General features: G+C 42.8%; 1 protein-coding gene across 4 annotated transcripts in view; it reads left to right on the plus strand.

Annotated features, from left to right (window-relative positions):
- Positions 1–2971: 2971 nt before the first annotated feature.
- The window catches only part of LOC109905320 (septin-6), a 28110-nt gene continuing 4505 nt past the window's right edge, over positions 2972–26576 (plus strand). For 2 of the 4 annotated variants that reach the window (XM_020502624.2, XM_020502625.2), the window contains exons 1-10: positions 2972–3078; positions 5324–5438; positions 7403–7598; positions 8913–9099; positions 11299–11460; positions 12212–12308; positions 14178–14346; positions 17245–17377; positions 18791–18981; positions 23814–23862. In XM_020502624.2, coding sequence (XP_020358213.1) covers positions 3049–3078; positions 5324–5438; positions 7403–7598; positions 8913–9099; positions 11299–11460; positions 12212–12308; positions 14178–14346; positions 17245–17377; positions 18791–18981; positions 23814–23817 — 1284 coding nt within the window. In that variant the 5' untranslated portion in view covers positions 2972–3048 and the 3' untranslated portion in view covers positions 23818–23862. The remainder of the gene's footprint in view (positions 3079–5323; positions 5439–7402; positions 7599–8912; positions 9100–11298; positions 11461–12211; positions 12309–14177; positions 14347–17244; positions 17378–18790; positions 18982–23813; positions 23863–26576) is intronic. The other 2 variants (XM_020502622.2, XM_020502623.2) reach the window with 1 other exon arrangement.

Below are 26576 nucleotides of genomic sequence, written 5' to 3' on the forward strand. Positions count from 1 at the left end.
AGAGATCAGTAAGGTCAGAGCTACTAAGGAGGGGAAAAAGTCAAGTGCTAGTGTTAGTTCAGGATTATGATTTTTTTGGGGGGTAGGGGTGGGACGGCCAAGATACCAGAGGTGTCAGAACGGAGTGCCTCAGGTTGGGGTGTAGAGTTGGAGCAAAGCCTGAAGGTAGGGAGAGGCAGTTCCTCTTGTTGCTCCTTAGGCAAGTACCATGGTCTCTCGAGTTTTGACTGGAAGCCAGTGGAGTGTGCAGAGGAGCGCGGTGACATGGGAGAACTTGGGAAGGTTGAACACCAGGCAGGCTGTGGCGTTCTAGATAAATTGCGGGGGTTTGATGGCACCAGCAGGGAGCCCAGCCAACAGCAAATTGCATACCCCAAGCGACTTACAGCTGTAATCGCAGCAAAAGGTGGCGCTACAAAGTATTAACTTTAGGGGGCTGAATAATTTTGCACGCCCAATTTTTCAGTTTTTGATTTGTTAAAAAAGTTTGAAATATCCGATAAATGTCGTTCCACTTCATGATTGTGTCCCACTTGTTGTTGATTCTTCACAAAAAAATAAAGTTTTATATCTTTATGTTTGAAGCCTGAAATGTGGCAAAAGGTCGCAAAGTTCAAGGGGGCCGAATACTTTCGCAAGGCACTGTAGTTCTGAGAAAGATAGCAAGAGAGTTTGGTCAGAGACAGCATGCTCAAGGGTTTTGAAAAATAAAAGGAAGAAGGGTTACCGGTCTGTAGTTTTTGAAGTCAGAGGAATCAAGTTGGTTTCTTGAGGAGGGGAGTGAATCGGATAATTTTGAAGTCAGTGGCGACGCCAGTGGTCAAGGACGAGTTAATGAGGGAAGTGAGGAATGGGACAAGGTCTCCAAAGATGATCTGGAGAAGGGAGGAGGCAATGGGGTCGAGCGGGCAGATTGTGGGGCGGCCACGTGTCACTAGTCGCAAGATTTCATCTGGAGAGAGGTCAAGGCGTCGGGGAGTTCCGTGTGAGTGGGACACATGGACTCAATAGGCTGAGTGAATGAGGATGTTGTCAACCTTCTTTTCAAAGTTGTAGATAAAGTCATCCGCATAAAGGGATGAGGGGGGGTTGAAAGATTAAGGAGGGAGGAGAAGGTGGAAAATAGTTTCCTAGGGTTAGAGTGATAGAAAGTGGCTTTAGCAGTGGATACAGAGGAAGATAAGGTAGAGAGGAAGGAGTGAAAGGATGATAGGTTCTCCGGAAGTTTAGTTTTCCTCCATTTTCACTCAACTGCCCGGAGCAGGAGGGGAGGGCTGAGCCGGCCGGCCGGCCGGGAAGAAAGGGGACAGTGCGTGTCATAGGATACGTAAAGGGAGGAGAGTAGGGTCGAAGAGGCAGAATCAGGAGACAGGAGGGAGAGATGATAGGATAGAAGAGGAAAGAGTAGTAGGAGATACAGAGCGAAGATTGCAACGGTGCGTGACCATCTGGGTAGGGGCTGAGTGGCTAGGGTTGGAGGAAAGCGGCACAGAAAAGGAAACAAAGTAGGGGGGTTGCAGTGAGATTAGTAGGCAAACAGTAGTCTCTAGTAAAGATGAGGTCAAGCGTGTTACCTGCCTTGTGAGTGGGAGGGGACTAGGAAAGGGTGGGGTGAAAAGAGGCAAGGAGGGGAAAGAGAGAGTTGGAAAGAAAGGAATCGAAGGCAGGCGTCGGGAGGTTGAAGTCGGCAAGTACGAAGAGCGGTGAGCCATCATCAGGAAATGAGCTAATCAAGGGGTCAAGCTCATTGTGGAACTCTAAGGACACCTGGTGGGCGATTGATGACAACAATGTTAAGCTTGAGTGGCCAAGTGACAAGTGACAGCATGGAATTCAAATGAGGAGATTGACAGGTGAGAGAGGGAGAAAGAGAAAATCTCAATTTAGGAGAAATGTGCCACCACCGCGACGACCAGATGCTTTCGGACTATGAGAGAAAATGTCAGGGCCAAAAAGTCAAGGGACTGAGATAAACTCACAGTTCTTGACTGCAGATCAGTAGTTCCGAACACTGCCAGAGACCAGGAATTCCACATGGGTTGTGCGTGCAGGGTACACTTAATTAGAAGGGTTGCAGCCAAGGGTGTGGAGCATCTGTAAAGCCTACAGGAAGAGGAGTGAACTGAGACACACAGTTGCCAAAGCTACAAAAGAGCTAAATGAGATCATTTGAAAATAACTATCTAAAATGCTCAAGTGAGAGAGTGATGTGGAGCCTATCTCTCCTTCCTTTCATCAAATAACTTTTTAAAGGTAAATCTCAACCCCAATTTCAGCCTTTTCCCAACCCCTTCAAAAAAAATGCTTTTAGGTGAGAAGGTACTCCCAATCCCACTTTTACATCAGAACAAATAAGTTAGTTTTTTCACTATAAGCCAATATGTAGTTCATATACAGTGATTTGCGTTGTGGTATATGGAATAGTGTAGTAAAAGGCCATCAACACTCCGTATTGTTCAGTGTCCCAACACTCCGTATTGTTCAGTGTCCCATGAAATTACACCATACATATAGATTCTACCGACCCTACTGGCTACTCCCAACCCCACTTTCACATCAGCAGGGTATACTAGTGGTTAGAGCATTGGACTAGTAACTGAAAGGTTGCAAGTTCAAATCCCTGAGCTGACAAGGTACAAATCTGTCGTTCTGCCCCTGAACAGGCAGTTAACCCACTGTTCCTAGGCCGTCATTGAAAATACGAATTTGTTCTTAACTGACTTGCCTAGTAAAATAAAGGTTAAAAATAAAAAATCAGCATAAGGAATAGTTCTTTTTTTTTCACTTTAAGCCCATATGGTATACAATTCAGTCTAAACATACGTCCCCCCCATACATTTCTTCTTGCATTTGCTTATAAACACAATACAAATCGACATTGAATAAAATGTGATCTATTTTTAATGTTATCCACCTTGCAATGTTTTTGAAATGCGGGCTTTTATTTTGAACGTTTCATCATTACCATAGGAAAGTGACGTCGTTGTTAGTGTTGCTAGCAGAGTGGTAGTGCAGCTTCCTACATAGGGTCTTCATAAAAAAATAACCATGGCGGCCACTGAAATAGCTAGGCAAGCGGTGAGTACTATAATTAAGGATGATTTTCTCGTTTTCTTTTGGCTAGGGCACCGTTGTAGCTTGCTAAAATGATTAATTTGGTTAATTAAGTACTGGGTGAATTGAACTCAAACGGCATGGATAGATGTCGGTGGAAAGCCCCACTCGCCATGGTTGATGCAGCGTTTTTTTTTAATAGGCTAACTCGATATCAAATTACCACTATCACAACGTTACTATCGTAATGATACAATGCATTTAGATAAATATCGCTCATTACGTAACCGCATGATTTATTAAGATACACATTCTTGGGAACATTCGATAGTCTGCATTTGCACGCATGCGTTCGCTTTTATGGTTATCGTTGCGATCCAGTATCCTCATAATTTCTCCATGAAATCTGTAGTTACTTCACACTGATATGCTATTTAAGGATATTAGGACTATATACATTTTTTTTTTATTCTGGACATTTCAAATTTCATGCATATCCGCCGTCTATCGTGGGTTCGATTCTGTTAGTAAGTTAGCCTATCGCGTTGTTTCTGTCAGCCCCGTTACTTTGTTTGCTGGGCGTTGTCTGATGTGCATAACGAGTCATATAGGGTACAACTGAGTGGGAATGATTTAATATTTGTATATAATATAGACCTAAATAAGAACGAGGTTAATGCGGATTCATCAAAAGTGGTTTCATTAATTTCAGAATGTGAGAGTCAGTAGGCTTGAAAAGTCACTGGGAGAAGGATTGGTAGTTGCCCAAAAGCCGGCAGATGGCGATGCTGAGTCGTTTAGACCATCAATACCGAATCAATATTGCCATCTGCCGGCCTTTCGGCTAGATTGGTAGGCTAACGTAAATCGTCTTTTCGTTTTGTGTGCAGTTAATTCAAACCGAAATGTATCAATGAATGGACGAGAACAACAAGCATTATGTCATTGTGCAACTCAAGATGTGTCTTTGATCCCAAGTAGGACTTGGGTTTGGGAATGCTGCACCTGCACATGTAGGCCAGCTGAGGAGTGTTTGTTTCGTCAAGAAAAACCATCTGTTAAACTAATAGCCTTTCAGCTGTTTAAACACAATTCTAACTATACAATTGACAACTGTTTACCCCAGTCTGCAGAACTATTTTCAACCTCTCCCATTTTAACTGACCGGATTTTGCAGTCTGCCTCAATGCCACAATATATTTCCAAAACATTTAGGCCTTTTAGTGGTGGGGTTGCTTCAGTTAAGTCACTATTGAGGGCACGCTTTGGCAGTTCCATGTAATCTAAATTCCTTGCATTCCTGCTCACATAACCATCCTGTGCAGTTCTAGAAGCAGAGAATGTGTGATGATGCAACTTCCTTCATGCACACACACATTTGTTTTACTGTCCTTGTCGGGGCCAAACCCCTAAACCTAACCCCTAACCTTAATTCTAACCCAAACCCAAATTGTAACCCTAACCCCTAAGCCTACAGCCTTCTTCATTGTGGGGACCGGTGAAATGTCCCTACTTGTCTGAATTGTCCTTGTTTTACGATCCTTGTGCAAACTTCTGGTCCCTACAAGGATAGTAAAACCAAACACACACACACACACACACACACACACATTCATATCCATATTAGACCCTTGTGAATTTAGGGTCAGGCCTACAACCATGTCACCTTGATCAAGTTGGGTCATTTGTTATGATACATTTATAACATAGAATTGTTACTCTCACACAAACATGCCATCGTTCTACTGTGCATGGTTTGTTTTCAACACCTGTACAGTCTGTAACTCTTAAAATGTGATGTTTTACTTTCCATATATGGACATTGTGGTTTCAACGGTCTAGACTGTGCAGTATGCAAATATGTTAGCAGGAAACAGGAAGTGTATCACAGCTAGAGTACCAGAGAAATTAGCTGAGGAGTTATCTTCATCGAATACAATGGAATGTGTCTGGCAAAAAAATCTAAATTGCAGCTTAAACCACAGAAGATTGTAGCTATGGTTAACACTTCAGTTTGTGCCTTAACTGCACGACCAGTAGTTGTGGGAGTGAATGTTTGAAATGTCATATTTCTGTGTAGTCTGGTCTTGCATGAAATGTGTAAATGGAAGTGAAATAATAATATTATGGTCAGCCTAATTTTTACCTAAGTTACCTTATACATACCACCCCTGTTTCATATGCATCTGCGATTATACCCGGCTGTTAATGATTAATTACACACCTTTACTCAGTGTTTCTAATTTCAAAATCATTATTTTGTCTCTAGGGAGAAGGTGCTCGTGCCGTCCCTCTAGCCGGCCATGTTGGCTTTGATAGCATGCCCGACCAGCTGGTCAACAAGTCTGTCAACCACGGCTTCTGCTTCAACATCCTCTGTGTCGGTGAGTGTGTCATGCGTAAAACCTCCCTTTTCTTCTCCTCAAGGCAAAATGGGAGCCCTTCTCCAATCCCCTATGTCAGGCGTTTCCACTGTAGATGTAAACCCAGTTCATTCTGTCTTTGTCCCACTTTGGTTGCTTCTCACTGGTCAGCAGTCAACTCTGATTACCGTAGGTCATTCATCTTCAGTCAGTCAAGCTATCGTCTGGGACTGGGGGTAGAAATGAAGACCCTAAAATGATTTCAGTCAAGTGTAATTCCGCATCTCCCCCCAGTAATTTCAAAGCAATAGACACCAGACATGCATGTTTATTTCACTCCCTATATTAGTGTCTGTCTGTTACAGTATCTCAGAATTCAATTCGGGTGACCTAGGCCTCATTTTGAGGTTGTATACAACTTAGCTGAATGGTGTTTGGGCATAATTGACAGAACGAGTTGTCATATAGATCTATTATGGTGAAATGGTCTGGTTATGCCTATCGTCCTTTTAGCCTTGTTTTGATTTATATGTTTAAACCAAATGGTACATTTAGTAAATTTGGTTGAAAGTAGGAAACCGAGAATACAATCCCCTCTCCATTTTACACACTCTGAATTACTTGAAAGCTATCAGTGGCAATCAAAACATTCCAAAGCAATGCTAGAAGCCGAACGAACCTCTATTATTACAGCCTACTCTAAAGTCAGAGAAAGCAAAACAGTTGTAAACTGCACAGACCTAAAGCTTAAAGCCCCAGAAATGTGATCCGGAGGCTTGTGGTTGTGGTCTAAACAAAACAGCAAGAACTGAATCGAGAGCAACAACAGAAATTCAGCTGTAGTACAGCCCCGTTTTTGAATTCATAACGACTGCTGTTTTTCTTCACTAAAGTTAGATTTTTAAGATGCTGGTACATTCAAATGTGAACCTTTGGATGTCAGGGCCCCATCTTTAGCAGGGGTTCAGCATGGGTCCCTACCAAGTGAGATGCTCATAGCTTAGTTCAGCCCTGAGAAGTTTCTATAAGGAAGATGAGCGACCACAGAAACCTCTCGACAAAGACCCGAGTTGGACGTTCTCTCTCAGACACAGGCACTGTGCTGTTCCATTCTATCCCCCTTTTACTATTTAGTGTGCACTGATGCGCTGTGAATAGAAGACTACTACCGTTGGCAGTCCTCTGCGTGCTCCATGTGTATATGTGGTGTCAGATGAACATAAATAGGCCTGCATCCCAAATGGCACCCTATTCCCTATGTAGCGCACTACTACTACTTTTTCTGACCCAAAATATTTCTGGCACTTTGAGAGGAAGGTGGCTGGCTCACTTGACTGATAGCTTTGCACAGTATGAGTTTGTCAGAGCGCATCGGGACATCCGTGACTCAGACCTGCCCTTTTTTGTTTGTTGCCAAGGTCTGTTCCAGATATCAACCATGGTGAACATATGATTAGCTTGTTGAAGCGCTGCCCTACTTACTCTTACAAGCACCCAAGATATTAGACGTTTCTTCTGCGTATCTTTTTTATTCCGTTGGAAAGCTCCTCTCCTGCCAAAAGCAGCAGCAGAAGCCAGAGGGGTTCACACGTTACATTTAAGAAGATGTGAAACATGGGAAGTGTCCATATAATTAACATTCTGGTGGCATAGAGAGATCTGCTCTGCAGCCCGAGTCCAGATTGTAGAACTGCAGTCTTTTCAACAGGGATGCACAGTACTAAATACTGTCATGCACAGTATGTAATGTGCCTTTTTAAGCCCACATTTATTCTGACAATGGCCCAATCTGGGATCTTCCCTGCTGTTTAATGGTCATTTCCAATAATGATATACTGTAGCCTATACCTGTTGATTATTGAAGAATATAGCTTTTAAATGCCCAATGAGCTTAGTACAACTGCCTCACACAAACTCAAACTCCAGATACAGAGTCCACAAATAAAAGGACACAATAGGGAATTAACTGAAGGTGTGTGTTTTAGGGGAAACGGGCCTGGGCAAGTCCACTCTTATGGACACCTTGTTCAACACCAAGTTCGAGGGCGAGCCCACCCAGCACAACCAGCCGGGCGTGCAGCTCAAGTCCAACACATACGAGCTCCAAGAGAGCAACGTGCGCCTCAAGCTGACCGTGGTCAACACTGTGGGCTTCGGAGACCAGATCAACAAAGAGGACAGGTGAGGAGAGACAATGACGTAGATCAACATGAATATAATGTGTGTGTGTGTGTGTGTGTATGACTTTGGGTAGAGAGCCCCAGGTTCCTCTTCATGTGTCTAAGAGATGTTTAGACGGTACAACAACTTATGAGTCACATTCATTAGGCACAAAACAGAAGAAAACAAATGAATACGATCCTGGTGTTTATATACCACTACCAAGAATGTGTTATCTTTCACTCTTATTCAACTTGTATTATCCCTCTCCCCATACCTTATGGAAACACAATAGACATACCCCGAGACTTGAGCCAGTTGTCTTCAGGGCTAAATCATACAGTGTTTTGTCTGTGGGAAAGGGAGGACTCCTCTACCTGTCACTTTCTCCCCTGATGGCAACATTCTAGTCAACGTGGGATCCAATTGTCTCCACTCTCTCTCTCCCTCCTGTCATGTGATCCTCATTCCTCGTCATGAGAGATCACAGAGAGAAAGGACGGATGATGTCATGTGAGCGCCAGGCCAGGCAGCTCTCTCTGGCCTCAGTCTGTCCCAGGCCCCTCTATCTGCTCTTGTTAGGGCACCGAGGGGGAGGCTGTGCTAGATACAGGGAACCCTCTTGTAGGTCAGTGCTCCAGGTTCACACTGCTTCACATCAGTATCAAATGGTGGATGGGTGAATGAGAGCTAAGGGCTAGCAGTTAGCGGCATTCACCGCAAAGATAAGGCCACTTATATGAGCAGCCATTCAGCTAGCTTCTTATGAGGGGGAGTGGAGGTGGGAGGAGATGTGTTGGGAGTGCGTGGGCTAGACCTGTGTTTAATCAGAGGTTCCATCTCTCCTTCGTACGCGTGGTGCATCTTCCCCTTCATTGACGGTGGTATGCCTTTGATGCCTCCCCTCTGCTCCCTGATCCGCGAGCTCCCAAATATCTTCCACCACCATGTTCTGCCCGATGACTCCCAGCTAATGAGACCCAGCTCAGCTGAATGAGGGATCAGCAGGTTCTTTATAGGGAGCTGAGCTGTACTCACTTTAGCGAGCTAGCTACCTCCCACTGAGTACGCTCTGGGACTAAAGAACAAAACTGGTTTTAATCTCTCACTTAAGAGATGCTTCACAACACCTTCTAATATTATAAGGTGGTGGAATTGTCTTCATTTTGTGTGAAACATTTTTAAAAAGGCAACGGTATAGCTACCCTTGAATCCTTCATAGACAATGGTAAGATACTTTCTCTTTTTGGTGCTTCGCTGTCATAAACCTAGTTTCCTTATTACCTGTTTATCATGCGTTTATAACACATAACACTTATTTTTTTCTCTCCTCAGCTACAAGTCCATTGTTGAGTTTATCGACACCCAGTTCGAGGCCTATCTGCAGGAGGAGCTGAAAATCAAGCGCACGCTACACAGCTACCACGACACGCGCATCCACGCCTGCCTGTACTTCATTGCGCCCACCGGACACTCCCTCAAGTCCCTGGACCTGGTAACTATGAAGAAACTGGACAGCAAGGTGAGCTGCAAAGCTAGCTAATTACACTATGATTCCAATGGATCAATGGGCTCAATTCCTGCATGGGCCAGATACAGTATACTAAGTTGGTCTATATGTGTCACTGTCAATGTTGCGTCACTGTCAAAGTCGCTTTGGCTCAAGATATCTGCTAAATTACCATATTATGCGATCCATTCATCGAATTCTGCTGATTTGAAGTCTCACGTGAAAAGCTGTCTTCCTAATATGATGGTAACCTCAGTTGAAGAGTCATATTTTTGTCATGGCTATTTATAAAATGCAGGGGGGGGGAAGAGAAAGCTCTCTAGCCTCAAGGCTCTATGCAAATAGGTATTTTTGGGGTGGCATTAGGAAAACAGAGTGAGCGGTCACCGTGGCTCATAAACTCTTCCACACACTTTGCATGCTCTCAGATGCGCTCCTGTCCTGTGACTGCGTCGGTGTGGGTCAGCCGTGAAATGCAGGCCTTTGGTCGCCACGGTGACCGCTCACTCTGTTTTCCTAATGCCACCCCAAAAAGACCTATTTGCATAGAGCCTTCCTGGATTTCGGAGAAAGGGGCTCCTCAGTGTTTGCCAGAGCAGCTGTGCCCTACCCACCTCTCAGCCTCTCGCAACAGTGTGATCTTTGATCCAGAGCAGAAGCCTCCCTGTGTATACATCACACGGCCCTTAGCATCAGCCAAGCATCATTGCTGCGAGTGACTGTAAAGCCCTCCAAGAGCTAGTGCTACTGGATGGTGTTTGAGTCCGGCCAAAGTGAGTGAAACAAAAGTTGGTTGTGCAGGAGGAAGTGCAGTGTCTCGTTGAGTTTATGGGCAACAAGTGGTGGTGGGTGGATGTTTGACACAGACCCCCCCTGCCTATTTGTGCTTCTTCAGTCCTGTGGGCTCCATTAAAGCGGATATTTGGATATACTGTATCTCTTCCCTCCCTCCCACTTCATGTTCTGCTTCTGTTTTTCACCAAACATGGGGGCTGGAGGAAGTGTTTCTTCTGAGCTAGCTGGATCAGTAGGCTCTCATCAATTAACAATGTGTTTGGAGGGCTCTTCACGGGATGGAGAAAGCGTTGGAGGTTCACTAGTACTACTCTCTCTCACTACTCTTTCTGGTAAATGCTCTTACTGCTCTGCGCTGCCAGTTGAAAAAAAAAAAATCTCTACTTCGTTCCAAGCTCTGATTATGTCAGAAATGCACATAGATAAGCCGAAATGAAAATGCACAAATATTCCTGAAGCTAGTAGAGACTAGAGGTGTACAGATATAAAAAGACAAGCTATATTTTTTTTGTTTTCGTATCCGGCTAGATGATATCCCTGCTTTTGACCAAGGCACAAGGAATCCAGAGAAACATTAGGAAGGGAGGGAAGACTCATATCTCAGGGTCTATTCATATCCTGTCTTGGCCAGATGTTCCCCAATTGTCTCAGGAGGTTTAGCTAGCTAGCTGTGATGACCTGGCTGCATAGGAGATGCTCGCATGTAAATGTGATTTCAGTTTTGTTTTCTAAATGATAAAATATTTCTAAAGCCCCATTTTTGCTTTGTCATTATTGGGTATTGTGTGTAGGTAAATGGGGGGGGGCTATTTAATCCATTTTAGAATAAGGGTGTAATGCAACAAAATGTGGAAGAAGTGAAGGGGTCTTAATCATTTCTGAATGCACTGTATGTGCTTATTATAGATTAATCTTATTCCTGTACTTAAAATAATTCTCAGTGGAGAAGCTCCATCAAAGGGCTTTTTAGTCCAGGAACTAGGCTTCATCTTTATCTGGGAAACCAACCATTAATGTGTGGAGCTGAGACTGGTTTTGTATGAAATATAATTATTCATGGCTTCAGTTGGAATGTAGATCCAAACAATTTAAACAATTTATTTTCAGTTGTTGTTTTGTCCTGGTGAAAGTATAGTGTTGTAAATTGCATTTGCATTGAGCCTCAAAGCCAATCTTTTATTTAGCTATATCCCAAAGTATAGGCATTATTTGTTTGCACCTTGTCATTGTGTCTTCAAAATAATTGTGATTCAGTGTGTTTTTTATCTTGATGCAAGTCCGAAAGGTATAACAAGATCTGTGTTATTTGTATGTATTTTGATGGATTCTTTTGTATGCATGCAGCACACATCATTTCCTCATCAGCGGATAGCTTAATAACGTTTTAGAATCTAATTTAATCTCCTCAAATGAAAGGTCAACATCATCCCCATCATTGCCAAGTCAGACGCCATCTCCAAGAGCGAGCTGACCAAGTTCAAGATCAAGATCACCAGTGAGCTGGTCAGCAACGGCGTTCAGATCTACCAGTTCCCCACCGACGACGAGACAGTGGCAGAGATCAACTCCACCATGAACGTAAGCTAACCCTTCTCTGATGCCGCTCATTGTAGTTCAGTAGCATTTCAGCAAGTTTTATCAATACAGACTTACTAGTTATAGTTGAGGTATAAGTATGGACAAGGTTTGATTAGGGAGAAATATCATATGATGCGATTCTTGATTGTCTGTTATCATGGAAGACATTTTTGTGAGGACAGGCACATTTGGGCTCCCGAGTGGCGCAGCCGCCTTAAGCACTGCACCTCAGTGCAAGAGGCGTCACTGCAGTCTCTGGTTCAAATCCAGGCTGGAGCACATCCGGCCATGATTGGGAGTCCCATAGGGCGGCGCACAATTGGTCCGGGTTTGGCTGGGCTAGGCCGTCATTGTAAATAAAAACATTTCTAAACGGATTTGTCTAGTTAAAAAAATAAAAATGAATAATTAGAAAACAAAATACATACAATACAGTGGACAAAATCATTACAGGCGTAGATATGGTTGTCTTTATTATGAATTGGGGTTTAGAAAAGGATTTTCTGTTTATTTTAATATTTTATAGCAAAATGATGACCAGCCCTGTAGGGTTCACATACTTTCAAGCAGCACTGTATATAAATTTGCAATTTTACGCCTAACATGACATGTCACGTGTAAATCAGTTTGTAATTGGTTCACTCTGCAATTGGTTCCCCTGTCAAGAGATATGCTCCAATTGATCAGTCTAAACAAATAAATAATGGAGTTACGTAATAGAGTGAATCCTTTCTCCACTACGGCTCTGCAGGGCCATTTGCCGTTCGCCGTTGTGGGAAGCACGGAGGAAGTAAAGATCGGCAACAAGATGGTGAAAGCGCGGCAGTACCCCTGGGGAACGGTGCAGGGTAAGCTAGGTCACATATCACAGAGGAAATGGTAGGGAGATCCTCCCGCCATCATTTCCCTCCCACTCATTCCGCCCTAACTTCCTAAACAACTGCATTCATACCGTCAAGAGGGAAGCCATCACTGCTGCTTCTGTAATCTCATTCATGTTTGTCTATTTAACACTGCATGGCTCCACTCTTGCATAAATGTATAACCTACAGCAGCTGTTGCTTGAGTCATGTCACTTAGATGAGGGAAAAACCAAATCCCATGTCAGAAATTTGAGGATTTATTGATTTATCTCAATAATGCTTGAAAAGTGGTAGATTGTGAAACATGTGACGATTATCAGAGAAAGTTACTGACTTACCATAGAAATATGAAATGTCTCGTTATTTGGCTTCCTATGTTGTGCTCGTACGTATGTCAGTTTTGGCTGTGTGTGGATACGTGGGGAGTAGTATGAACTAGAGGTCGACCGATTAATCGTAATGGCCGATAAATTAGGGCCCATTTCAAGTTTTCATAACAATTAGAAATCTGTATTTTTGGGCGCCGAATTGCAGAATAAATGTTAAAATATTTTTTTATGCCTTTATTTAACTAGGCACGTCAGTTAAGAACACATTCTTATTTTCAATGAAGGCCTAGGAACGGTGGGTTAACTGCCTTGTTCAGGGGCAGAACGACTGATTTTCACCTTGTCAGCTCGGGGGATCCAATCTTGCAACCTTACAGTTAACTAGTCCAACGCAATAACGACCTGCCTCTCTCTCGTTGCACTCCACAAGGAGACTGCCTGTTACGCGAATGCAGTAAGCCAAGGTAAGTTGCTAGCTAGCATTAAACTTATCTTTATTAAAAACAATCAATCACTAGTTAACTACACATGGTTGATGATATTACTAGATATTATCTAGCGTGTCCTGCGTTGCATATAATCTGACTGAGCATACAAGTATCTAAGTATCTGACTGAGCGGTGGTAGGCAGAAGCAGGCACGTAAACATTCATTCAAACAGCACTTTCGTGCGTTTTGCCAACAGCTCTTCGTTGTGCGTCAAGCATTGCGCTGTTTATGACTTCAAGCCTATCAACTCCTAAGATGAGGCTGGTGTAACTGAAGTGAAATGGCTAGCTAGTTAGCGCACGCTAATAGCGTTTCAAACGTCACTCGCTCTGAGCCTTCTAGTAGCTGTTCCCCTTGCTTTGCATGGGTAACGCTGCTTCGAGGGTGGCTGTTGTCGTTGTGTTCCTGATTCAAGCCCAGGGAGGAGCGAGGAAAGGGACGGAAGCTATACTGTTACACTGGCAATACTAAATGGCCTATAAGAACATCCAATAGTCAAAGGTTAATGAAATACAAATAGTATAGAGGGAAATAGTCCTATAATAACTACAACCTAAAACTTCTTACCTGGGAATATTGAAGACTCATGTTATAAGGAACCACCAGCTTTCATATGTTCTCATGTTCTGAGCAAGGAACTGAAATGTTAGCTTTCTTACATAGCACATATTGCACTTTTATTTTCTTCTCCAACACTTTGTTTTTGCATTATTTAAACCAAATTGAACATGTTCCATGATCTACTTGAGGCTAAATTGATTTTATTGATGTATTATATTAAGTTAAAATAAGTGTTCATTCAGTATTGTTGTAATTGTCATTATTACAAATACATTTTTTTGGTCCTCCAATAATCGCTATCGGTATCTGCATTGAAAAATCATAATCGGTCAACCTCTAGTATGAACTATACCTAGCCCTGTCCTCACATGGAACACAAATACAATAGTGCTGGCCCGATGCTGTCTCTGACATTGTGCTCCACACTCTATTCAGTTCACTCTATTGTGTGTGCGTGTGTGTGTGTCGTCGGCAGTGGAGAATGAGAACCACTGTGACTTTGTGAAGCTGCGGGAGATGCTGATCCGGGTAAACATGGAGGACCTGCGGGAGCAGACACACACGCGCCACTATGAGCTCTACCGCCGCTGCAAGCTGGAGGAGATGGGATTCAAGGACACGGACCCCGACTGCAAACCCTTCAGGTGCGGCTGTTTCCCTTCATATTTCCTCCTTACTTCCTGTTTTCTCTTTCCTCCCTACATCCTTCCAAGACTGCGTCACAATTCTCCACCCTGCACACTTCCTGTCATGGATGTAGCTCTTTACACTTGTACCCGTATTCGGGTTGAAAGTGGCAGATTTGGATACTGATAAGCACCTAAATTGGAACGCAGTGGATGTACCGTAACATGCTATACATGTCAGAGCTCATGGTCTCCACTTCACAGACCTGTATGGGTTTTGACTGACAGCCTTTCTGAACTTGAGCAACGCACGCGAACAAGAAGTTGCCCCCATCCCTCCTGATAATTGGGCGACTTTTGCTAATGTTTTGTTGTCTGAGTGAGGGAAAAGCTTTAAATTAAGAGGACTCAATGTATTTGAAAAGATGAGACATTGAGGAATATAATAAATACTGCTTTGATGTCATACAAGCAAGCCGAACACCCGTGAGTTCAAATGTGCACTCCACATTTCCATATCATGAAACCCATGTAATATATAGGATCAATGTATATAATCACTATGTTTGATGTACAGTTACAAGCATCTGAATGCACTCATGACTCCATTCCATGCGCACCAAAATTACCAACTGCTTCTCTGAATTGCCTTGTGAAGCCTAACACTGTAAGATCGTATTCAGAATGGACAGATTTGCGATTTATAATGGACCATTTTTGGATTGCGTAAACAAGAACAGTAATTGTGTCAAGGCAGGGCTGTGTTCCAAACAAAACAACTACAAGTGTGCTTACTCTAGTTCCTTAGCGGCACAGCTAGGAGAGCTAAAAAAAAAAAATAACATCTTCTTTGAGTCATAAAAGTGCATTGTTGAAATGACTTAGGAACTGTGCACGCTTTGAGAGGTGTTTGGCCACTTGGAAACACCAGTTAAATCTCTCTCTAACCTGTGTCATTTTTTTGTCTTATGTTGCACCTACCCCAAATGTTCAAAGAATATTCTTATCGTGTTACTGAATGTATCCAGAGTATTTGCAGATGTTGTTATCAACAAATGTGGCGAAAGTACAGTAAATGTTAAATGCACATAAAATCAACAGGTGAATTGTTGTCCTCACTTTTTGTCTAATAATTTCCCCACAATTTCCAAACTGTTCCCTTTTAATTTCCACCATGGTTTCTGTAAGAAACATTTCAATTTAGCCCTATCCATATAGTCCAATTCCCACAAGAGAAAGGGGTTTTAACAATGGTTGAAACTTTGGAATCACTACTTTCCAATTCCTACCATCCCCTCAGTTAATCACAACCACTTTTTGCATTCTGATGTCAATTACAGTCTGATGTAATTCACTGTAATGTGAATGTAGGGACATAGTACTAACATACAGTGCCTTCGGAAAGTATTCAGACCCCTTGACTTTTCCCACATTTTGTTATGTTACAGCCTTATTCTAAAATTGATTAAATAAAACAATTTAATCAGCAATCTACACACATGCACCCCATAATGACAAAGCGAAACAGGTTTCTTTTCATTTTTGCTAATATATTGAAACAAAAAACAGATACCGTATTAACATAAGTATTGAGCTGAGGCGCATCCCGTCTCCATGGATCGTCCCTGAGATGTTTCTACAACTTGATTGGAGTCGACCTGTGGTAAATTCAATTGATTGGACATGATTTGGAAAGGCACACACCTGTCTATGTACGGTCCCACAGTTGACAGTGCATTTCAGAGCAAAAACCAAGCCGTGAGATCGAAGGAATTGTCCGTAGAGCTCCGAGACAGGATTGTGTTGAGGCACAGATCTAGGGAAGGGTACCAAAACATTTATGCTGCTTTGAAGGTCCCCAAGAACACAGTGGCTTCCATCATTCTTAAATGGAAGAAGTTTGGAAGTACCAAGACTCTTCTTAGAGCTGGCCTCCCGGCCAAACTGAGCAATCGGGGGGAAAAGGGCCTTGGTCAGGAAGTTTACCAAGAACCGGATGGTCAATCTGACCAGAGTTCCTCTGTGGAGATGGGAGAACCTTCCAGAAGGACAACCATCTCTGCAGCATTCCACCAATTAGGCCTTTATGGTAGAGTGGCCAGACGGCAGCCTCTCTTCAGTAAAAGGCACATGACAGCCCGCTTGGAGTTTGCCAAAACGCACCTAAAGCCTCTCAGACCATGAGAAACAAGATTCTGGTATGATGAAACAAAGATTGAACTATTTGGCCTGAATGCCAAGGAAATATGGCACCATCCCTATGGTGGTGGCAGCATCATGCTGTGGGGATGTTTTTCAGCACAAGGGACTGGGAGACTAGTCAGGGTCGAGAGAAATTCTTGATGAAAACCTGCTCCAGAGTGCTCAGGACCTCAGACTGGGGCAAACATTCACCTTCAAACAGGACAACGACCCTAAACACACAGCCAAGACAACACAGGAGTGGCTTCGGGACAAGTCTCAATGTCCTTGAGTGGCCCAGCTGGAGACAGGACTTGAACCCGATTTGAACATCTCTGAAGAGACCTGAAAATAGCTGTGCAGCAGCACTCCCCATCCAACCTGACAGAGCTTGAGAGGATCTGCAGAGAAGAATGGAAGAAACTCCCCAAAAACAGGTATGTCAAGCTTGTAGTGTCATACCCAAGAAGACTCAAGGCTGTAATTGCTTCCAAAGGTGCTTCCACAAAGTACTAAGTAAAGGGTCTGAATACTTATGGACATGTTATTTTTATATTTTTTTTGTTTGTCATTATGGGGTATTATGTGTGGATTGATGAGGGGGAAATCAATTTGAATCAGTTTCAGTACAAAATGTGGGAAATGTCCAGGGGTATGAATACTTTCCGAACGCACCGTATATGACTCAATAGTATGACTTAATTTCTGAATGTCCTCTTCCTGACTGGACCCCAGTCTGCAGGAGACGTACGAGGCCAAGAGGAACGAGTTCATGGGTGACCTGCAGAAGAAGGAGGAGGAGATGAGGCAGATGTTCGTCCAGAGAGTCAAGGAGAAGGAAGCCGAACTGAAGGAGGCCGAGAAAGAGGTTTGTGTGTGTGTGTACAGGAAGGTTTTTCCATTACCAGTTAAATGCTTTAATTCTGCCACATCATCACGCATCCTACCAACCTCACAAGAACTAGGGTTACATGTGCCACATCTCCATTTGTACTCAAAGCTACAGATATCTGTATACTTCTGGCCCCTCCTTGGACACTGTGTTAACTAACCTCCAGGCGAGCTTCAATGCCATACAACTCTCCTTCCATGGCCTCCAACTGCTCTTAAACGCAAGTAAAACTAAATGCATGCTTTTCAATCGATCGCTGCCCGCACGTGCTCGCCCGTCCAGCAATCACTACTCTGGACTGCTCTGACTTAGAATACGTGGACAACAACTACAAATACCTGGGTGTCTGGTTAGACTGTAAACTCTCCTTCCAGACTCACATTCACCATCTCCAATCCAAAATTAAATCTAGAATCGGCTTCCTATATCGCAACAAAGCATCCTTCACTCATGCTACCAAACATACCCTTGTAAAACTGACATTCCTACCGATCCTCAACTTCGGTGATATCATCTATAAAATAGCCTCCAACACTCTACTCAACAAACATGATGCAGTCTATCACACTGCCATCCGTTTTGTCACCAAAGCCCCATACACTACCCACCATTGCGACCTGTACGCTCTCGTTGGTTGGCCCTCGCTTCATACTCGTCGCCAAACCCACTGGCTACAGGTTATCTACAAGTCTCTGCTAGGTAATGCCCCGCCTTATCTCAGCTCACTGGTCACCATAGCAGCACCCACTCGTAGCACGCGCTCCAGCAGGTATCTCACTGGTCACCCCCAAAGCCAATTCCTCCTTTGGTCGTCTTTCCTTCCAGTTCTCTGCTGCCCATGACTGGAATGAATTGCAAAAAATCTCTGAAGCTGGAGACTCATATCTCCCTCACTAGCTTTAAGCACCAGCTGTCAGAGCATTTTACAGATCGCTGCACCTGTACTTAGCCTATCTGTAAACAGCCCATCTATCTACCTACCTCATCCCCATACTGGTATTTATTTATTTATTTTGCTCCTTTGCACCCCAGTATCTCTACCTGCACATTCATCTTCTGCCAATCTACCATTCCAGTGTTTAATTGCTATATTGTAATTACTTCGCCACAATGTCCTATTTATTTCCTTAACTTACCTCATTTGCACTCACTGTATATAGACTTTTTGTTTTCTTTTGTTCTACTGTATTATTGACTATGTTTTGTTTATTCCATGCGTAACTCTGTTGTATGTGTCGAATTGCTACGCTTTATCTTGGCCAGGTCGCAGTTGCAAATGAGAACTTGTTCTCAACTAGCCTACCTGGTTAAATAAAGGTGAAATAAAAAATATCACACCTTCTAAATGAGTTTCTATCTAAGACGTGCGTTTTCTCCCTCGCCACACAGCTGCACGAGAAGTTTGACCGGCTCAAGAAGCTGCACCAGGATGAGAAGAAGAAGCTGGAGGACAAGAAGAAATCCCTGGATGACGAGCTCAACGGCTTCAAGCAGAAAAAGACGGCCGCCGAGCTCCTACAGTCCCAGGCCCAGCAGGCAGGGGGCTCCACCACACTCAAGAGGGACAAGGAGAGGAAAAAGTAAGTATCTTCTTCCACGTTCAACTCCCTCCTCCTCACACAGCAGGCATAGGTGTTCAGGGTCGTTTTCATTAGGCACCCAAACAGAAGATAACGTCACGAAACAGGGAGAGACTACCTGGACCTGTCAAATGAGAAATGCTAATTTTCATGTTCCAGTGCGAAACGTTTTAACACGTTTGCTATTGCGTGCCCTAATGAACACAACCCAGCTATCCTTGAGGATTCCTTAGGTATACTGGACCGGAGCTGTCTGGATGTTACAACCTGATCTAGGAGGATCAAAGAACAACTGGATAAATTGTCGCTATAGTGTTTCCGCTAGATCGTTTTCCAGGCAGGGCGCGAAGGCCCCCAAATCAACATTTAGGGCCTCATTAACCAAAATGAGAGGTGTCTGCCCTAACAATAATATGGGAAACACTAGGTCATTAATTCCACTTAGAATAGATGCCATCTAAATTATTTCTCAAAATAATGAGTAAATGTATTATTGTCCCTGCCTATCCCCATTTATGCACAGTGGCAAGAAAAAGTATGTGAACCCTTTGGAAATCCATCTATTTCTGCATAAATTGGTAAAACATGATTTTATCTAAGTCACAACAATAGACAAACAGTCTGCTTAAACTAGTAACACACAAACAATTCTACGTTTTCATGTCTTCATTGAACACACTGTGTGAACATTCACAGTCCAGGGTGGGAAAAGTATGTGAACCCTTGGATTTAATAACTGGTTGACCCTCCTTTGGCAGCAATAACCTCAAACAAGCGTTTTCTGTAGTTGCGGGCCAGACCTGCACAACGGTCAGGAGGAATTTTGGACCTTTCCTCTTTACAAAACTGTTTCAGTTCAGCAATATTCTTGGGATGTCTGGTTTGAACCGTTCTCTTGAGGTCATGCCACAGCATCTCAATCGGGTTGAGGTCAGGACTCTTGACTGGGCCACCACCCCAGAAGGCGTATTTTCTTCTGTTGAAGCCATTCGGTTGTTGATTTACTTCTGCGTTTTGGGTCGTTGTCCTGTTACATCACCCAACTTCTGTTGAGCTTCAGTTGGCGGACAGATAGGCTTTCCAGCTTTATGCAAGTCAACAGTTTTTAATCTTGGGTCTCCTGTTCTAGGCATGGGTCACATCAGACAATGCTTCTTGTGAATAGCAAACTCAAATTTTGTGAGTGTTTTTTATAGGGCAGGGCAGCTCTAACCAACATCTCCAATCTCGTCTCATTGATTGGAATCCAGGTTAGCTGACTCCTGACTCCAATTAGATTTTGGAGAAGTCATCAGCCTAGGGATTCACATACTTTCTCCAACCTACACTGTGATTGGTTAAATGATGTATTCATCATTTGTCATTTTGTCTGTTGTTGTGACTTAGATGAATATCAGATACAATTTTATGACCAATTTATGCAGAAATCCAGGTAATTCCAAAGTGTTCACATGCTTTTTCTTGCCACTGTACATCTGGCGATACAGAAGATGGACGAATCAAAATATAAATGTTGTATGCATGTGGACCACTTTACTGGTGTGCGACACTGTACACTGTTGCATCAGCCGCACCTCAGATATGAAGAGGCCTGGCACACACCACATGTAAACAAATGACTCGGTCATTAATCAAAGCTTTCATTTGCCTTGTGTAGATGCATTTGTAGGAACTCTTTTCCTGACCACCGCTTTGGCTTGTCCCATTAATGTCACCAAGCACTGAGTGGTTTCTCTCCCCAGTCTAATGGATTAGCGATAACCAACGTAGCTGGCTCTGATTACATTGAAATGGAGGAGCAATAGATGAATAGATACTCCCTAAGGCTTAGTTTAGCAGTTTAGCAAGCGCTTTCTCTTATGCCTTCATACAGTGCCTTGCGAAAGTATTCGGCCCCCTTGAACTTTGACCTTTTGCCACATTTCAGGCTTCAAACATAAAGATATAAAACTGTATTTTTTTGTGAAGAATCAACAACAAGTGGGACACAATCATGAAGTGGAACGACATTTATTGGATATTTCAAACCTTTTTAACAAATCAAAAACTGAAATTGGGCGTGCAAAATTATTCAGCCCCCTTAAGTTAATACTTTGTAGCGCCACCTTTTGCTGCGATTACAGCTATAAGTCGCTTGGGGTATGTCTCTATCAGTTTTGCACATCGAGAGACTGAATTTTTTTCCCATTCCTCCTTGCAAAACAGCTCGAGCTCAGTGAGGTTGGATGGAGAGCATTTGTGAACAGCAGTTTTTTATTTTACCTTTATTTAACCAGGTAGGCAAGTTGAGAACAAGTTCTCATTTACAATTGCGACCTGGCCAAGATAAAGCAAAGCAGTTCGACAGATAAAACGACACAGAGTTACACATGGAGTAAAAACAAACATACAGTCAATAATGCAGTATAAACAAGTCTATATACAATGTGAGCAAATGAGGTGAGAAGGGAGGTAAAGGCAAAAAAGGCCATGATGGCAAAGTAAATACAATATAGCAAGTTTTCAGTTCTTTCCACAGATTCTCGATTGGATTCAGGTCTGGACTTTGACTTGGCCATTCTAACACCTGGATATGTTTATTTTTGAACCATTCCATTGTAGATTTTGCTTTATGTTTTGGATCATTGTCTTGTTGGAAGACAAATCTCTGTCTCAGGTCTTTTGCAGACTCCATCAGGTTTTCTTCCAGAATGGTCCTGTATTTGGCTCCATCCATCTTCCCATCAATTTTAACCATCTTCCCTGTCCCTGCTGAAGAAAAGCAGGCCCAAACCATGATGCTGCCACCACCATGTTTGACAGTGGGGATGGTGTGTTCAGGGTAATGAGCAGTGTTGCTTTTACGCCAAACATAACGTTTTGCATTGTTGCCAAAAAGTTCAATTTTGGTTTCATCTGACCAGAGCACCTTCTTCCACATGTTTGTTGTGTCTCCCAGGTGGCTTGTGGCAAACTTTAAACAACACTTTTTATGGATATCTTTAAGAAATGTCTTTCTTCTTGCCACTCTTCCATAAAGGCCAGATTTGTGCAATATACGACTGATTGTTGTCCTATGGACAGAGTCTCCCACCTCAGCTGTAGATCTCTGCAGTTCATCCAGAGTGATCATGGGCCTCTTGGCTGCATCTCTGATCAGTCTTCTCCTTGTATGAGCTGAAAGTTTAGAGGGACGGCCAGGTCTTGGTAGATTTGCAGTGGTCTGATACTCCTTCCATTTCAATATTATCGCTTGCACAGTGCTCCTTGGGATGTTTAAAGCTTGGGAAATCTTTTTGTATCCAAATCCGGCTTTAAACTTCTTCACAACAGTATCTCGGACCTGCCTGGTGTGTTCCTTGTTCTTCATGATGCTCTCTGCGCTTTTAACGGACCTCTGAGACTATCACAGTGCAGGTGCATTTATACGGAGACTTGATTACACACAGGTGGATTGTATTTATCATCATTAGTCATTTAGGTCAACATTGGATCATTCAGAGATCCTCACTGAACTTCTGGAGAGTTTGCTGCACTGAAAGTAAAGGGGGTGAATAATTTGGCACGCCCAATTTTTCAGTTTTTGATTTGTTAAACAAGTTTGAAATATCCAATAAATGTCATTCCACTTCATGATTGTGTCCCACTTGTTGTTGATTCTTCCCCCAAAAATACAGTTTTATATCTTTATGTTTGAAGCCTGAAATGTGGCAAAAGGTCGCAAAGTTCAAGGGGGCCGAATACTTTTGCAAGGCACTGTAACTATGGTATAGAGGTGGACTTGCTATTTTTCTCCTCCAAAATGAACATACATATGCACCAGAGATTAGGATCGCTGTCACTTTACTAGGATTTTACATTGTTTTCTATCCACCTTTATTATACAGAGTACTGTAGCTAGTAATATCCTGAACCCTTCTCTGGCCCTCAACGTAAACCAGATTCATCTACATTAGATTTGGTATTACAGTAATCTGATTGTATTGAACCCAGGCTAGTGAGACTGCTGGTATAAGTCTATATCCCATAGTAATGTTGGTTCAGTAATTGTGACGTTTTACCTGTAGTATCAGGCTGCAGTAGGAGGGCCGTGTTGACAGTTAGAGGTTGTTGTTGTTGTGGGTCCCTTCATGTTGGTAATCACTCCTGGTTGTCTATTCAAACTGATGCGAGCCTTGCCACCTGCCCTGCTAGAAAGGATGAAGACACTTGCACTGAGAGTTTTTTTTTTTTTTTCTAAATTATTTTCTTTACAGTTCTTCTGTCATTTCTCTCTGCTATCTCTAAACTCTGTAGTTTTTCCTCCTCCCTTTCACTTAATGTTTCTGGGTTACTGATCAAAACATTATTGGCCAGTTTCCCGAACATAGATTAAGCATTGACCTGGACTAAAAAGCCTAGCTTAGTCTTGTCTGAGAAACTGGCCCGATGAATGCTAGTTAGTACTTCCTCATTTGCTAAACCTTTGGATCCCAACTTGGCCTCTCTATTTCCTTATCTTGTTCAAAACATAATCCTGTTGATAGCTTGGGCTACAAAACCAATGTTTTATTCAGTCACCAAGGACATGAGCATGGCATGTTTTAATGAGTGGTGTAGATGTGACATGGAGAATGTGTATGTGTTGCTGTTTTTAAGTCCACTCGGAAACTCAGAAATGTCCAACTTGGAAACTTGTTGTAGAAAGATAAGGGCCGAGTTTCCCACTTGGAAATATCTGAATCAACCAATAGGATGCTCTACGCCCAAAAAATATGTACATTTTAACTCGGAGATTCCAAGTTGTCTTGAATGCACCATATGTCTCCCATGAGTCCACGTGTCACCTATGTTGCATCCATGCTGTTTTACAGTTAACTCCTCCCCCTACTTGCTGCATGCTGCATGAAACATCTTGTCCTGGTAAGGCTTGCTCTCTCAACTGTTCCCCTGGTAACCAATGACAAAAAGCACATATATTTAAATACAAATTAAAAAAAACATCTAAATCAAATGTCAGTTAAACACATATTTGAACTTAAATGAGAAGGACAAGGAAGTCCTTAAATGTAAAAAAATAAAATAAGTAACAGTATTTTAACTTCTAGTAGCTGTTATAAATGCAGGCAACATCTGTACAGTAGGCCTACTTTCAAAACATTACTCTACATTTTACACTAATCAGACCTGGGTTCAAATACATGTCTTTGATTTTTTGGTATTTCAAATACTTTTGTCTGTGTATTTGAGTATTTTAAAATACATAGCCCAAAACAAGTACTTTTATTTCAGTATTTGAATTATTTGCAAAAAAATAAAAAATAAAAATATATATAGTCTACCAAATAGTTTGAGAGTATTTTCAAATACACTACATGACCAAAAGTATGTGGACAGCTGCTCGTTGAACATCTCATTCCAAAATCATGGGCCTTAGTAGTTGGTCCAACCTTTGCTGCTATAACAGCCTCCACTCTTCTGGGATGTCTTTTCACTGGATGTTGGAACATTGCTGGTGGGACTTGCTTCCATTCAGCAACAAGAGCATTAGTGAGATCGGCGAGCACTGATGTTGGCCGATTAGACCTGGTTCGCAGTTGCCGTTCCAATTCATCCCAAAGGTGTTCGATGGGGGTGAGGTCAGGGCTCTGTGCAGGCCAGTAAAGATCTTGAAAACGTCTCTGTATGGATCTGATTTTGTGCACGGGGGCATTGTCAGGGAAGCGCCTTCCCCAAACTGTTGCCACAAAGTTGGAGGAGGAATAATGGTCTGGGGTTGTTTTTCATGGTTCAGCTAGCCCCTTTAGTTCTAGGGAAGGGAAATTTTAATGCTGCAGCATATAATGACATTCTGTGCTTCCAACTTTGTGGCAACAGTTTCGGGAAGGCCCTTTCCTGTTTCCGCATGACAATTCCCCCCTGAACACAGTGAGGTCCATACAGAATTGGTTTGTTGAGATCGGTGTGGAAGAACTTGACTGGCCTACACAGAGCCCTGACCTCAACCCCATCAAACACATTTGAGATTAATTGGAACGCCGACTGCGAGTCAGGCCTAATTCCCCAACATCAGTGCCTGACCTCGCAAATGCTTTTGTTGCTGAATGGAAGAAATTCCCACCAGAAATGTTCCAACTTCTAGTGGAAAGCCATCCCAGAAGAATGGAGGCTGTTATAGCAGTAAAGGGGGGACCAACTCCATATTAATGCCCATGATTGTGGAATGAGACAAACTTTTGGTCATGTAGTGTACATTAAAATATTCAACTTGTCTTTTCAAATCAAATATATCTGAATACGAATGTATTTGAGATATTTAAAACAGTATTTGAAATCAGGTTCTGATACTAATTCAATACAACAAATCTTTGTAACAAATCCCATAACATTTGTGTTCGTACATTTTATTAATGTCTGTATCCACCCACGGCTTAGCTAAAGATGACATCACTGCAGCAGAATTGGATCATATCCTGTGGTTGGCTGTGCCTGTGCCAGCCTCTGAAAGAGTTTCAAATTAAATCAGCAAGTTTATTAGCCTCTGTCTGATGTGCTGCCCCATCTGCCCTCTGAAACCACAACAATCTGCTTTTGTGGTCCACCCCTGCCCTTCCCGGCCCTGCCTAGCCACTACACAAAGAGCATTCAGAGTCCAGCAGGAACTGCAGGATCGCACTAGTGCGCCGTTCAGCCTTTAGAGCCAATTCTTGTGCGTGTTTTTTTTTTTATGGCATTTTTTTCTTGATTCTTCAGCTATTTGACACCTAGCTCTTTGATTCCATTTATTTTATTTTTTTAAATGAGAGCTACACTATTTGTACAGATTCAGCCATAGAGGGTGGGAAAGGAAGACATCTGTCTTGCGATCTGTAAACTGCTGCTCCTGGGCTGGCTCATCTTCCAAGACTTTAGTTAAATGTGATGACAAACAGCCTGCTGTCTCAGTGTTGCTGTGTCATTCTGGACAACGTTCACAGGAAATGAGCCGTGTGAAATGAACAGAGAAGTCAACCATAGAGAGACACTGCATTTTTCTAAGGCCCCGTAGGAGCAACTTTGAGAATGGATCGCATAACTTTTATAATGGTCAATTCAGGATAAATGATCTAGTTTGTAATAATCATGTATCCCTCCCTGGTTAATCTCGGAAACAGAAATGTTGCTAGATAGCAACGTTTTAGATTCATTTATTTACACTAGACGATTTACCGTGGTTAACATTTACATCTGTGTTAGTCCATTAAGTAAGTAGCCTTACACAAGGCCTGAAAGGCTCCTGCTCCTATTAACCAATCTCCTGTGACTGTAGCGTGAGGCAGCTTGATGTACAAGCAGAACCCCCCCCCCCCCCTGGACAGGACGCTAGTTTATCGCAGGGCCTTACCTCCAATATATCTCCTTAATGCCGAGTGTCAAGCAGAGACACATTGGGTCCCATTTTTACAGTCCTTGGTATGACTCGGACGGGAACTCCAAATCTTCTAATCTCAGGGCGGACTCTCTAACAACAAGGCCACTGAGTTGGTGTGTTAGCTCATTAGCATACCAAATAAATGTTCTTTCAACGTATACCCTAAATCTCCCCACCTCCATACACTCATAAGTCTTATTAACAGTAACCACCTTAACACATGTTC

The sequence above is a fragment of the Oncorhynchus kisutch genome, linkage group LG15 (genome assembly GCF_002021735.2).
Source record: "Oncorhynchus kisutch isolate 150728-3 linkage group LG15, Okis_V2, whole genome shotgun sequence".
Classification (NCBI taxonomy): Eukaryota; Metazoa; Chordata; class Actinopteri; order Salmoniformes; family Salmonidae; genus Oncorhynchus; species Oncorhynchus kisutch.